At 34.0% G+C, this 12366-nt stretch overlaps 1 protein-coding gene across 6 annotated transcripts in view; it reads right to left on the bottom strand.

Annotated features, from left to right (window-relative positions):
• The window catches only part of ODAD2 (outer dynein arm docking complex subunit 2), a 95223-nt gene that overhangs the window by 35479 nt on the left and 47378 nt on the right, over positions 1-12366 (bottom strand). For all 6 annotated transcript variants that reach the window (XM_040548355.1, XM_040548359.1, XM_040548354.1 and 3 more), the window contains exon 17: positions 7061-7175. In XM_040548355.1, the coding sequence (XP_040404289.1) occupies positions 7061-7175 (115 nt within the window). The remainder of the gene's footprint in view (positions 1-7060; positions 7176-12366) is intronic.

Here is a 12366-nt window from a genome sequence, read left to right as displayed (position 1 = left end):
AAAGTTTCTCCACTAAAAACAAGTAGTATTTCACTCTTAGAACATCTTAAAAAGCTTAAGGTGTCAAACCTGATTTGTCAAATTGAAATGCTTTTGCCCAGAAAAGTGATGGTATGGCTGTGCAAATAAACTCTAATTAGCAAGATTCATCTTTAAACTACCTTTTCTTCAATGAAGGAAGCAGTCCATTTCCATGCCCTATTGCCAACCAAATGACTTATCCTAATGCGCAAACCAATTAAAAATTCGAAATAAAGAAATGCAACAGATAAATTTATATATTACAGCTGGAAAAAACAGGATAAAAGTCAAACACAATGTGTAAGGATGTTCCTATTCATTTTTCAAATTAAAAAACACAACGGTAATATTGATTCAAATTATTTTATATTTAAAGACTAATTTTATTCCTGTCTATAGAGCTGTGGAGGCTTCCACTGTAGCGGAACTGATGAAGAACCCCTTGCAAGATGAGCCTATTTTACTACATTTCACAACTCTTTCTCTGTACAGTGTGTTGGGAAAATGCAATCTGCTGGGAAAGTAATAGCAGACAATCAACACATATTTTCCTGTCCTCTTCACCTCACTGAAAGAGGTAATGCCAGAGCAAGCTTAGCATTACATTAGTAGTTTTAGCATAGCTCCGGTGGTACTCCATAGGCTAGAAGAGCAGAATCCCTTACTCCATGCTCTTCAGGGCTAGGTTCATCACTCAGCTAAATAGTTGGCATGTATATTTGCTATTGATAGCTTCAAGAAATAATGGCAAAGTCCATTAGTCAAGTGTACAGTCCAAGAAAGCATGCAATGAATGTCCTCTAAAAGTTGGTGGGGAAAACAAGTCTTCATAGTCACTCACGCAAATTTTGGAAGTCTTTTGTCTATTGTTTTCCTTACTTTCCAGCCTGGCAGACTACACCTACTCTTTCTCCACTTCTCCCCTTTACTCCTCACAACTCTCACTGAAGTTCAGTCTTGGATAAATGCCAAATCCTAATTTTTTCACAGAAGCAGTGAAACTACTAATATCAGAGTCCTTTGAGGCCACAGTGTAGAAAACGTCATGATTTGCTTTAGATTATTTTGAAAAGCATTATAATAATGGAAGCATGAGACACTGATGACACTGACTAATTGAAAAAACTAAACATTGTTTCCATTGGATTTGTGTTGAACTGAATCCAAGTAAGTGCTCAAAACATTGAAGCTGAATAAGTGTCTAAGTAAACTTCTTCATATAATTATTAACATATTTGTGAGATAGCTGGTACTAATGTCATTTAATATTGTAGCATTGCAAGAAAGTAATATTGAAATGTTCTGAGGACAGTCTAGCTAAACAATCAATGCAGTGACAACACAAATAAATCGTTATAACAATTATAGTTTGTGTTGTTGCAACTCTGGCATGGTTCCATAAATTAGAGTGGTATTTGAGAAGGCAATCATATCATATTTTACCAATTACAATTACAGACCACTGAGAATCTGAACAAGCAACATGAAATATAAAATATATTATAGTTCAATCAAAAGCTTCTGGGGTAGATAAAATGATTGCTTGAAATTTTCTGGTTTGTATTATGCAGCAAATGAGACACAAAGATCTCCGTGCTATTTTCTTGCCTTAAAATCTATGGAAGTCCCATATGGTAAGAGAGAGGGTAAAGACAGAAAAAGGTGAGATGGACAAGAAGAAAAAACAAAGGAGAGATGAAAAAGAAAAAAATGGGAGGAAGATGAGGTTTAAGCTTTTTATAGATTTTTAAATCTAATTAGCAAGTCTAATTTAAAAGTACAGAAGCTACATGACAAGCTGTTGACTAGTATGTGTAGCTATTATAAACTAAGTTACAAGAAAAGCTGGTCAAATATTTTCCAGTGGAACAGTATTCCATCAGAAAATGCTAATGGAATGGAACCAAAACCTTCCATAAGAACACGACTTCTTGAAAAGTTTTGACAGAAACCAGGCATAAAGGCAGGCTAAATTACCAACGTGCCTCTTCATCTTTTCTCTTGTCAGCCAGATGGCTGGTGAGTAGCCTGCCAGGCTGCTTGGCTTCTGGTTTTCACAGAATCCCTGACTTCTTGCCGGATGGGCTGCCAAACAGCTGGAAAGCTAGGTCTCCAGGAGCTCCTAAGCTTTTTGGCTTAAGTTCTTCAAGCTCTCAGGCAGCTGCTTTGCACTTAGGATCTGAGGCTCCCCAGTTAGGGGGACATAGGTTATGCTCTCAGTTTCCTGTTACTTCCCAGATTTCAGGTTGTGTTTTACAGGAGGAACTGGGCTCCTAAGGACCTCAGGGCAATTTATGGCAGTTCATTCTGGATCTAGGATTGCATGTCTGTAGGAGCCCAAACACTCCATGACAGTTGGTCCACTAAACTTCTAGGCAGCCTGTGGCAACAATCATTGGAGAGGTTGGCTCTTCGTGGCCCTGGCAAGTATGGCAACCAACTATGAACTCACCAAGCCAGGTTTGACTCTGTAGGCTTCCTAAATCTCCAAGGATCCTGCTATTCTGAAAGGTCTGAGGGGCAAGCCAAAAATTCCTTTTTGTCTTTCTTATAGTACCTCTTTTGAAGTTAGTTTGTAACAAAAGCCTAAATATTTGTAGTCTACATCCAGATATCAAGGATTTAAAAATGCATAAAAATGAGATCAAATATAGAGAAGTAGGTATGAATGATGTTAAAATACGATAATGTCTAGAGAAAACAAATAGGCAAATGGAAGGAGATCAGTAAAGAGCATTAAGTTTAAACTGCCAAGATTTCTGTATATAAATACAAGAAGCATAACAAGGAAAACAAAGAAACTGGAAAATGCTGTACATACTCAAGCAAGGAGTTTTGACGTTACAGGCTTATCCAAAGAAAAGTACATAAACAAAAATATATTGGAACTATTTAAGAAAAATTTTTAAAATATAAACAAATGAACAACAGTTTGCATTATGGGGAACCGCTAACCTTCATACACTGGAGTTATTAATCAGTAAAATGTGTATAAAAAAAAGTAACTTAAAACATTTAAAATGTTAAATATCAGAAGAATTTCAAAGTTCAACTACCTTTCCTTGTTACTTTTAATACAGAAATGTCCATTCTAGTTTTATGCATATGGTTACATTAAAATTTCCACAACAAGCAAAATTTATATAGAAATCTTAAATAGCATGGGTCATCTGCAGCATATTTTCCACCCACAGGTTAACTCCAGACTGCTGTCTCCAGTATAAGTCATTACCTTAGCATATAATACTTCTGCAAAAGTGAAGGCTACTTGACCATCACAAATGCTCATCTCTTAACCCTTCCCTCCTAAACCTGATTTAGTTGTGCCTTTGTATTTATTTGTGTGCGTGCACGTGTGTATGTGAACATGGACATTCTCTTTCCCTTTATGTAGGAAATACACAATCATCTTTAGATGGCTGATCGTCCTTCATCACACCCATGAAATTCCATTGTAGGGCTGAAAAGGAAGAAAAGCATGTGTGTGTGTTGGGGGGGTTGGATTACACTTTATCAGAAAAGTGAAATGTCATTTACAAGTACATTTTAAGAAAATAGGATAAAAACCTTTCCCTCTCTCTTCCCTCAAATCCCCAGTCTCAGATTGTTTACTTGAATAATTTTGACAGACTTCATACACAGCTGACTTCCAGAAGTTCTTTAAGAAAGCCTTTACAGTTGTAGTTATAACAAACGTTAAAATTTAAACTTTGAAAGCTGAAGGCTGATATGCAAACACAGACAAAACAGAAGAAAGGATGAGGCCTTACATTATGTTTGCACCCAAAACTCTATTAAATACAAGGAAGGAAAATAACCTCTAAAATTTTGATTTTTTTTTTAATTTTTATTTCAAAACATACTATTTATATGTTCCTCTGTGAGGAAAAAGTTGACAGTGTTCGTCTCATCACCATAATGCCTTTGGATGAATTTTATAATAGCCCAAATAACATCTTTGTGGAGTTTCTCTCAATTTTTCTGTTTGGGCTGATGTACATTGGGATAACACTATAAATACTGTTTTTCAAAGTAGCATCATAACCAAATATTGCTGTTCCAACATCAACAGAGTTGAGTAGACTTTTCTTAGCAATTTTTCATAATCATTTGTGGTTTTTGGGCAGTTTACTTACATTTTGTCATTACCAATGTGCCTGCAGTAGTAACTTTCCCTTTTGGAAATAACTAATTTATAAGAATATGTTTCTAATAAGATAATTCATTTGAATAAGTGATGCAGCTCTTTTAGCCTTACAGTTTAAATAAAGGTATACCTTAATTTATCCAAATTCATAAGATATTTTTCTAAGACTCACAAGTAGCACTGATAGGTGCAGTGCAAATTTTCTCACGAGTTCTACCACCTAAATTATGCCACTGCCAAACTACCTGTAAGATCTTCACTCTACAAGCCACTCTTAAGGCTAAAATTATTTAGAAATAATGCTGGCATAAAGAGGTCATGACTGATCTCAAAGCAATATTATGACTGTCAGAGTTATAACAGTTTATGTACTGTAATGTTTAATTTATATCCTCTATTTTAAAAGTCTTAAATCCGTCACAGACCAAATAACACTGATCTAAATCATATTGATGTAATAAACAATTTCACTTAGCTATATCATACTGATGTAATCAACAATGTTGTCAGTCCAATTCTACAATACTATTCTATGGGCAGTACTCTGAAAAAGCTACCATAATATAACTGTTAATTTATATAACCTAAGAATATAGGCACTTAGATTCTCCTTCCTTCTTTGCCACTAACTTCCTGCCTAACAGCAGGCAAATTAGACCCAAATGCTCAAAAACATCTTTGAGAATTCACCTGGGCATTTTGTGATTCATTACTTTCTGACTGTAAAACAGAAACGATGGGTTTTCTGATCTTAAACAGATTATGGTAGGAGTAAGTGCATGAGAGATGTCCATGTACTCACATACTATGGCAATAAGAGCCATATCAGTATGATAGATTAGCTTCAATGATTTTATAAGTATCATAGCAAATAATGTTTAAGTTGTATATACACAAAATGTCTGTGCAGGAAAATGGATGCTGTATTAAATTTTATAAAATTTGTTTCGGTTACTGTTAACAAGTTCTTTTTCATCTGTGAAGCTCCACGCTACAGAAGACAACCACTACAGCTTCCTCAAAACAAAACAAAACAAATCCAGACTTCAAGCTCAAAGCTATCGGAAACATGCTTTGCAGTGTCAAGTACAGGCTTGGAAAATCCGGAGTGCACATAACTCATTTAAAGTCATATACTTATTCCTGCTTTTGAGTCAAGCACTGCATAAACCAAATTGCGCTTCTTAGAAGATCATGTAAATTGTTGAGTATTACTAACTGTGAATATAAAATCAAAATTTTGTTTACATAGAAATTGTTACTGCATCTCCACAGTTTGGCTATAATTGCTGCTTTATACATATTTCTTTCCATTCAGTGTCAGAGGAAAGGGTATTATTGGTAGGTTTGTTTCAGTGTGCCACTCTGCCTCAGTCTCACACAAAAGACTCTTTGTGGGGTCACAGATTAGCATTTGGGCAGGCAGCCAAGAGAGATGAAAGGAGAGTGGCTACACTAAGGATGTACATAGCTTACACTCATCAAATACCCCGGGGGAGGGAAACAGAGAAAAAAAAAATCTATGTAGTAATTTCAGTAGCTGTCCTCTATCCCTTTAGTTTCTGAAAACGTGTTTTTAGTCAAAGCTCTAGCAATGCAGAGCTCCACTCTGGCAGTACAGGTCATGGAGTCCTATGCATAATGAGTACTAAGATAAAGTAATATTTTAACATTTAGTTATAGAAATATTGTTCAAGAGAGAGGCAGGTATAGTCAGATCTTGACAGAAGAGACATGTATGCACCCTATCATCAGGTAATATAAAACTTTCATACTAGATTCTATGTTTTTTTAATTAAAAAAAATGGAAAGATAATTCAGAATAACCAGGATGTTTGAAAAATGACAAATAAGCTGTCTTCGTAGAAATCATTGTGAAGAAATAGAAAATGCTTAAGTTTTAAAAATCAGGAGCAAATGTTCTTGAAATACCTTCATCCACATATCTATACATACATCTATCTATATAAATAAATAGCAACCATGGTGTACTCAATTCCAAACAGGAAACTCTGCCTGCAAATGATCCTAAGGATATCTACCTCTTTAAGGAAATTTCCATTCTTTACATGGTCAGGTTTCAAACTGTAGAAGGATATGTATTTTTAGTATAGCAGAGAAAAGATACAAAAGTTGCATTGAATATGGAGGTAAATTAGAAATGGAAGATATTACTGTAAAAAGATTGAGGATAAAAGTCTACTTAGTATTCTAGGAAACATTTAATGAGAAACAAAACCTTCCACATTTATTTTACCACAGGTCAGTGGTAAGAAATCATTGAAGATGAGTTACAGATTATACACACCATTTTATCTCTACGTTGGAACTGACACAAAATACATGAATAGTTCAGTCTTCTGTGCAAACTGACCTGCACAACAACCACTATTCACAACTGGCGCTTTTTGTTGGCAGTCTCAGCAGAAAATCTATGGATTACATTGGCACCGAGACTGAAATATGCTCTGAAAGCAAAAGACAGTCTCTTGAGAATGCAGTTGAAGTACCTCATAGTGGTGAACAACTACAACTACCTGTGTTATTCATAGCCCATGAGTAAAAGCTTTCTGTTTCCAGCATTGTCAGATTGGCTTTTTCAGCATACTTTGTTTGGGAACAGGAAGCTTGGATCCTGACAAGTTATTAAAATAATTCCAAACATGTTAAAGGCTCTAAAGGCAAAACAGAATGCCTCCATCTAACACAAAATGAGTGCTAGATGGAGGGCTACTACTCTATTTTTAGCAAATGAATACATCAATTATTTAAAGCAGTTAAAGGAATGAAATACATTGTAAGTGGCAAACAGCAAAGTAATGCTGCAAGTCATCCAAATAAAAAACCAGTATGTGAATACATATGTAACAAAGCTATTAAATACTTTCTCACCTTAGCATTTTCAATGCATGGACAAATAGCCCAAGCTGCACTTGCTTGAACATCTGGATTAGGATTCTTCAACAATGACCATAACAAACGAACTCCATCTAAACGGTCAATTATCCTATCAAGGAAATCGATCAGAAAAAAGAGATAATTAATTATGGAGTATACAGTGTCAAGTTTTAGATTATATCAGTTTGAGAAACTACTTTAAGAAATATTGGTATGCTTTTCTTTAGCATATTGTTTTGCTTTACGTAAGTGCTTGTGTGCTGTTGTCAGCTGACTGCCATCAACATACACAGTAAACATTGCTTGCTACTGTAGATGGGTGTGACCAAATTATGTTAAGACAGAATATGTTTTTCAAATAAATCTTCCAAGTGTTGTTTACCTTTTTATCAGTACTGTGATTTAAAACGCTTAAAGAAGATAAAGTGAACTGCATTATAATCAGAACTCATGTAAAAGTAGAAGTAAGCATGTGACTTTTTAACGATCTGCATGTAAACTAAAATCTGAATTCAAGCATACTAGCTTCTTTCATATAGTAACAAATACTTTCCAAAACAAATATTTATGCCCAAAACTATGTACTTAACTTTTTATTCAGTCTATGCTTAATGTATTTACCTTACTGTACAACATATTTTAAGGTACTATGTTTCTAATCTAGCATTAGAAATTAAAATGGTCACACCACACTGCACCCTTTGTTGGTCATGAATAACGTGTAACTTGTTTCCCATGTGCTCCTTACCAACAAGACTAACATTGAATATTATGTTATAATTACTTAAACACACTGTAATCAAAGTATCTTCATGACTAGCTGAAAAATGAATTATCATCAGAATCATCTCTACACCATCTGTGTTATGTTTACATATCAATCAGGCCTGGGGATCATAACGTCACATTAGGGTACAGTGAATACCTTAAATAGAAAGGAAGGTCAAACAAAACTTAACAGCTTTTACAAACATTCCTATTTTTCAAAAAGATATATTTAACCCAAAGCAGATGAGCTGAAGATAAAGGAAAGCAAGTGTACTTTTCTAACCTCAGAAGGAAAAAATTCTGTTGTATACATGCAAGTCTACATCTTTAATTGTAAATACAAGATAAGAGAAATAGAATACAGGTTACATCTTATTTGTGTTCACTGTAAATACATTTGCCAGGAAATTTTTTAACTTATTATAAAATCATTTCTGTATGCAATTCTACCATCATGTGAAGGAGGAAAATAGTTAAGGGCATGGGCTCTGTCTAAAATAACCACGGAATTTAATCACAACGCTTTTATGCAAACAGCTTAAACAACTGTGTTTTCAAAACAATAACTTTTTGCACAAATGGTTGGTTAAGCTGAGAAACCATAAGTTGTTTTTTTTTAATATCTGTTCATTTAATATAGCTTATTTTACTTACTCATTTCCAAATCAACTGCAAGAATATCGTCATTCAAAGGAAAAAATCAGAAATCATAAAACAACAAATTAGAACAGCATGATCATAAACTACACAATTACATATACACGTCCACATAATAAGGATGACTTCAGTAAAAATGTCAAACAAGCTTTTAAATCTCTCCAAATCCCCAACACTTTCAAGCAATTTTAATAATACTTTCCTGTCATTTCAGAAAGCACATAGAATTTTTTCATATACTGGACTTAATTAAAAAAAGATCCATGAGTGTTTCTTCTAGTCAAGCAGAGCACTGATCACTTACCAACATGAGATACTTCCTCCCAAGAGGGGCTAAATATAAATGACCCAACTCCAACCAGTATATAAAAATCAAGCTATAAAAGTCAAACACTGAGTTCAGATTTTTCTACCATGTTTAAGAAAACAACCTCTAGGCTGATTTATCTTTCCTTTTTTTTTTTTTTTCCTAAAGCCATCTTTCTGATTTAAAATTCACTTTCTTCTCAGTTTTCTTGTCTTCTCTTCAGCTTTTCAAGGCAAACTATCCTCACTCTATGGTTTCTTTTCTAAAGAAAATTTTTGCCTTTTGGTTGAACACCAGAAATATGAGTTGTCTTAGACCCAACAGAATAGCTCAGAATATCTGAAAGTGTTATCCTCAGTCCATTCAATGTGTATAAAACAAAGAATGGTATGGAATAAACAAACAAATCTCCAAATTACATTCTTCATCACCGATCACTGGTTTCACTCATTTATACTAGATTAACTCAAATGAAAGGAATTCTATGCAGAAGAACGATACTCTCAAATTTTCGTACTGGAAGAGTTATGGTTGTGTCACCATACAAGCACAAACCCTTTTATTTTCATCTTACTAAGAATAGATATTTGCTAATTAAAGAAAGTATTGCTAAACAAGTGACTAAATCCCTTCTCAATTCCATTTTTTTTATCCTTCCGTGGTTTCAGTGTAGCAGATGAAGAAATTGGATGTTAAACTAGCATATCTGCTATAAAAAGCAATGGGAACGCTAAAATAAATGGCCCTGAAAAATGTTTCCTCTATAAAAGTGCTTGAATGTTAGTTTCTTTTCTCTATGAAAATTCCTTTTTAAAGTGGGCAAAAATATGCGTTCAAATTTCTTTACAAATAAACAAAGACAGACATGGGAAAACAGACCTGTAATCTTGAAAATTTCATCTCTGATGGCATCACTCTAACCAATATTCAGATTTGTTTGTATAAAGCTTTTGTATCTAATTTTCATCCCCAAATTGATTATAACGTCATCAGCAGGACACTGTAATATAGCTACTTATCACAATAAATACAAACAAACCGTAAAATTTCCTTTGTTTGGCTTTCAGTTCTGCATTCACTCATATCTATTACATTAGTTGCCCTGTGGTTACAGTCACTTAGATGATATGTTTTTTAATAATTTGTTGATGTAACAAAGACAAAGCTAAAGTACAGTTAAACCGGTATTAATCATGGGACTGTTAAAGGAGAGGTCTTTTAATAGAGAGGCAGAACATTTTGAAAGCTGAAGGGAATCTCATAAAAGCTGAAATAATGTGATATTTAGATGATATAAAAAATCTTACTATTTAATATTTTAAAGTTTAAATATTTAACTGGTTTATATAACAGCTGTATTGTATGTACTTAAATAATCTAATGTATAGAACACTATTAATAGTATAAATTTTAACAGGCATGAAACTCACGCAAAGTAGGAATATTAATTCTATTATAGGTAATTGCTGTCTGTTGCTTCGCTATAAGTACAGTGGTATTTGCTATTTGACCAGTGTAGATAATTTAACAACATAGTTTTTATGAATGACTTTCATTAACTGTTTATAGATGACAGTTGCTTAATAGAGGCTTTTTGCATTGCTTCATTTATGAAACTTGATGTCACTGCATCACTGAACATCATGATATGTCTGCAAAAATCATGTCACAATTCTAGGAATTTACATTGTTTTCTAAAATATATCTGAAACTAGCAAAACTGTTAATCTGAAATAGTACTTCTCTTTATAATTCAGATTTAATATTGCACCTTTCCAGTAGAAACTTCAAAATGAATTGCTTAAACACCACATGCACAGAGCCTAAGCATCTGTTTGTCATATCTATCATCTTTTTCTGTTACAGTATTATTTGCCAGAACTTTTGAGAAGTCTAATTTTATTGTCTGCCAATTTAGACCACTAATACAGATATAAATAAACAAAGTTAAACTGACTCTGTATTGTGCTTACTGGTAAGATTACAGGGTTTAATTCTGGCAGAATGTAATCTTGTGTTTTCTGAAACCACAATTTAGTATGTTTCTTAAAACTTTCGCTATTTGCTAGAGTGCTTTAATAAATAGAATTATATAACAATGTCTTCAACTCCATCTGTCTGGCTAAAATATTTGTACATTTTAATTTATAATATTCTAAAACCTCAGTTTTGAATGCTAGAGTTGAAGTCTATGGGTTTTCAAATGAAAAGTGCAAATGAAAATCTAATGTCAGTTAAAGAATGAGCATTAGTACTCTGGTTTTGGTAATATAAAAAGAATAACTGTGAAAGTTCTTTAAAATGACAAACATCCATAAAAGATATGCAGAGGCATCTCTGTCAATGCTGTGCAGCAGACTGAGTGTGGAAAACAGGTTCAGCTTATTTTTGCTGTGAGAGAAGCGGGTTGCCATTCTTTATACAGAAGATGTGGATTCACCTATGCCAATCTACTACTCTTCTTCCTTTGTCCATGCATGCTTCTTCCATGGAACATATCATAAAAATACAGTATTCCCCTCAGTAGTTAACTCCACTGTTTCATGGAACGCGCTCTGTTTTTTATAATCCAGAATCACATTTTATTTTTCACATGAACCCCATCCTCTTCATTACATACCCTTGAATCACTCATGGAAAATTCATGAGCTCCACCCTCTCAGTGTGTGTGGTTTCCACATGCCTACTGCTGCAAGTATAAGAACAGTCAAAATAGAAGACTGTTCAACTGAAAGGCTCTAAGGCTAACTTCACTAAGGACATGCAGCTAATGGAATGTGACAATATATTTGAAAATTCTCAATCCTTACTGAGAGTTAGATACTGACTTGAAATTTTCCTGCTTTGCTCTGGGTTTCTAGTAAATATCAAGGTCAATGACAGTAGGATCCATAAGAATCATCATACTTTTAGGCATTTCTGTAGTGCTAAATTAGAACAGAATCTTTTTAAACACTGCTTGTCCAAACCAGATGACAAAGAAAACAAGCCTTAAGACCTAACAGCCAAATTGACAAGAGAAAAGCTAATAGAAAAGAACAACTGATCTCCTAGAACTCATTGAGACATCCCATGAAAAAAAATGATTACAGAGTAAGGAATGTAATAATAATTCATGCAGCTGAACCAAAAAGACCAGAAACAGCTAAGTATCAAACTCCAATAGAAAGTCATCATGTGTATATACTTAGAGGCTACAAAGTGGCTTTGCTTCTTTCCAGAACATCTTGGAAGATCCCTACATTCTTGTTAAGATGAGCAATAGATTGTAAAGAGCTGAAAGCATTATAAGAGCTCAAACAGATTTTCTCATGTATTTCAAGACAGCTATTCTTAGCACAACAAAGCAACTCATGAAACAAAAACAACAACAAAAAACTGTAAGGTATAAAAGGGAATGAGGTGGTGGAACTGTGCATCCTCTTTTCGAATTAAAGCTTTTAGTACTGTGGGAAGACAAATGTTTCCAGGTACTTTGCTACCACATGGGTCTTTCAGATGTCTCTTAATACTTTGGTAAGATTAAACAGGAATAAATAAGGTAATAATGGGAATAGTAGGATGGCTA

This window comes from Cygnus olor, chromosome 2 (genome assembly GCF_009769625.2).
Source record: "Cygnus olor isolate bCygOlo1 chromosome 2, bCygOlo1.pri.v2, whole genome shotgun sequence".
In the NCBI taxonomy this organism is placed as follows: domain Eukaryota; kingdom Metazoa; phylum Chordata; class Aves; order Anseriformes; family Anatidae; genus Cygnus; species Cygnus olor.
Note: the sequence above shows the minus strand (reverse complement) of the source record. Positions and strands in the feature narration are given on the sequence as shown.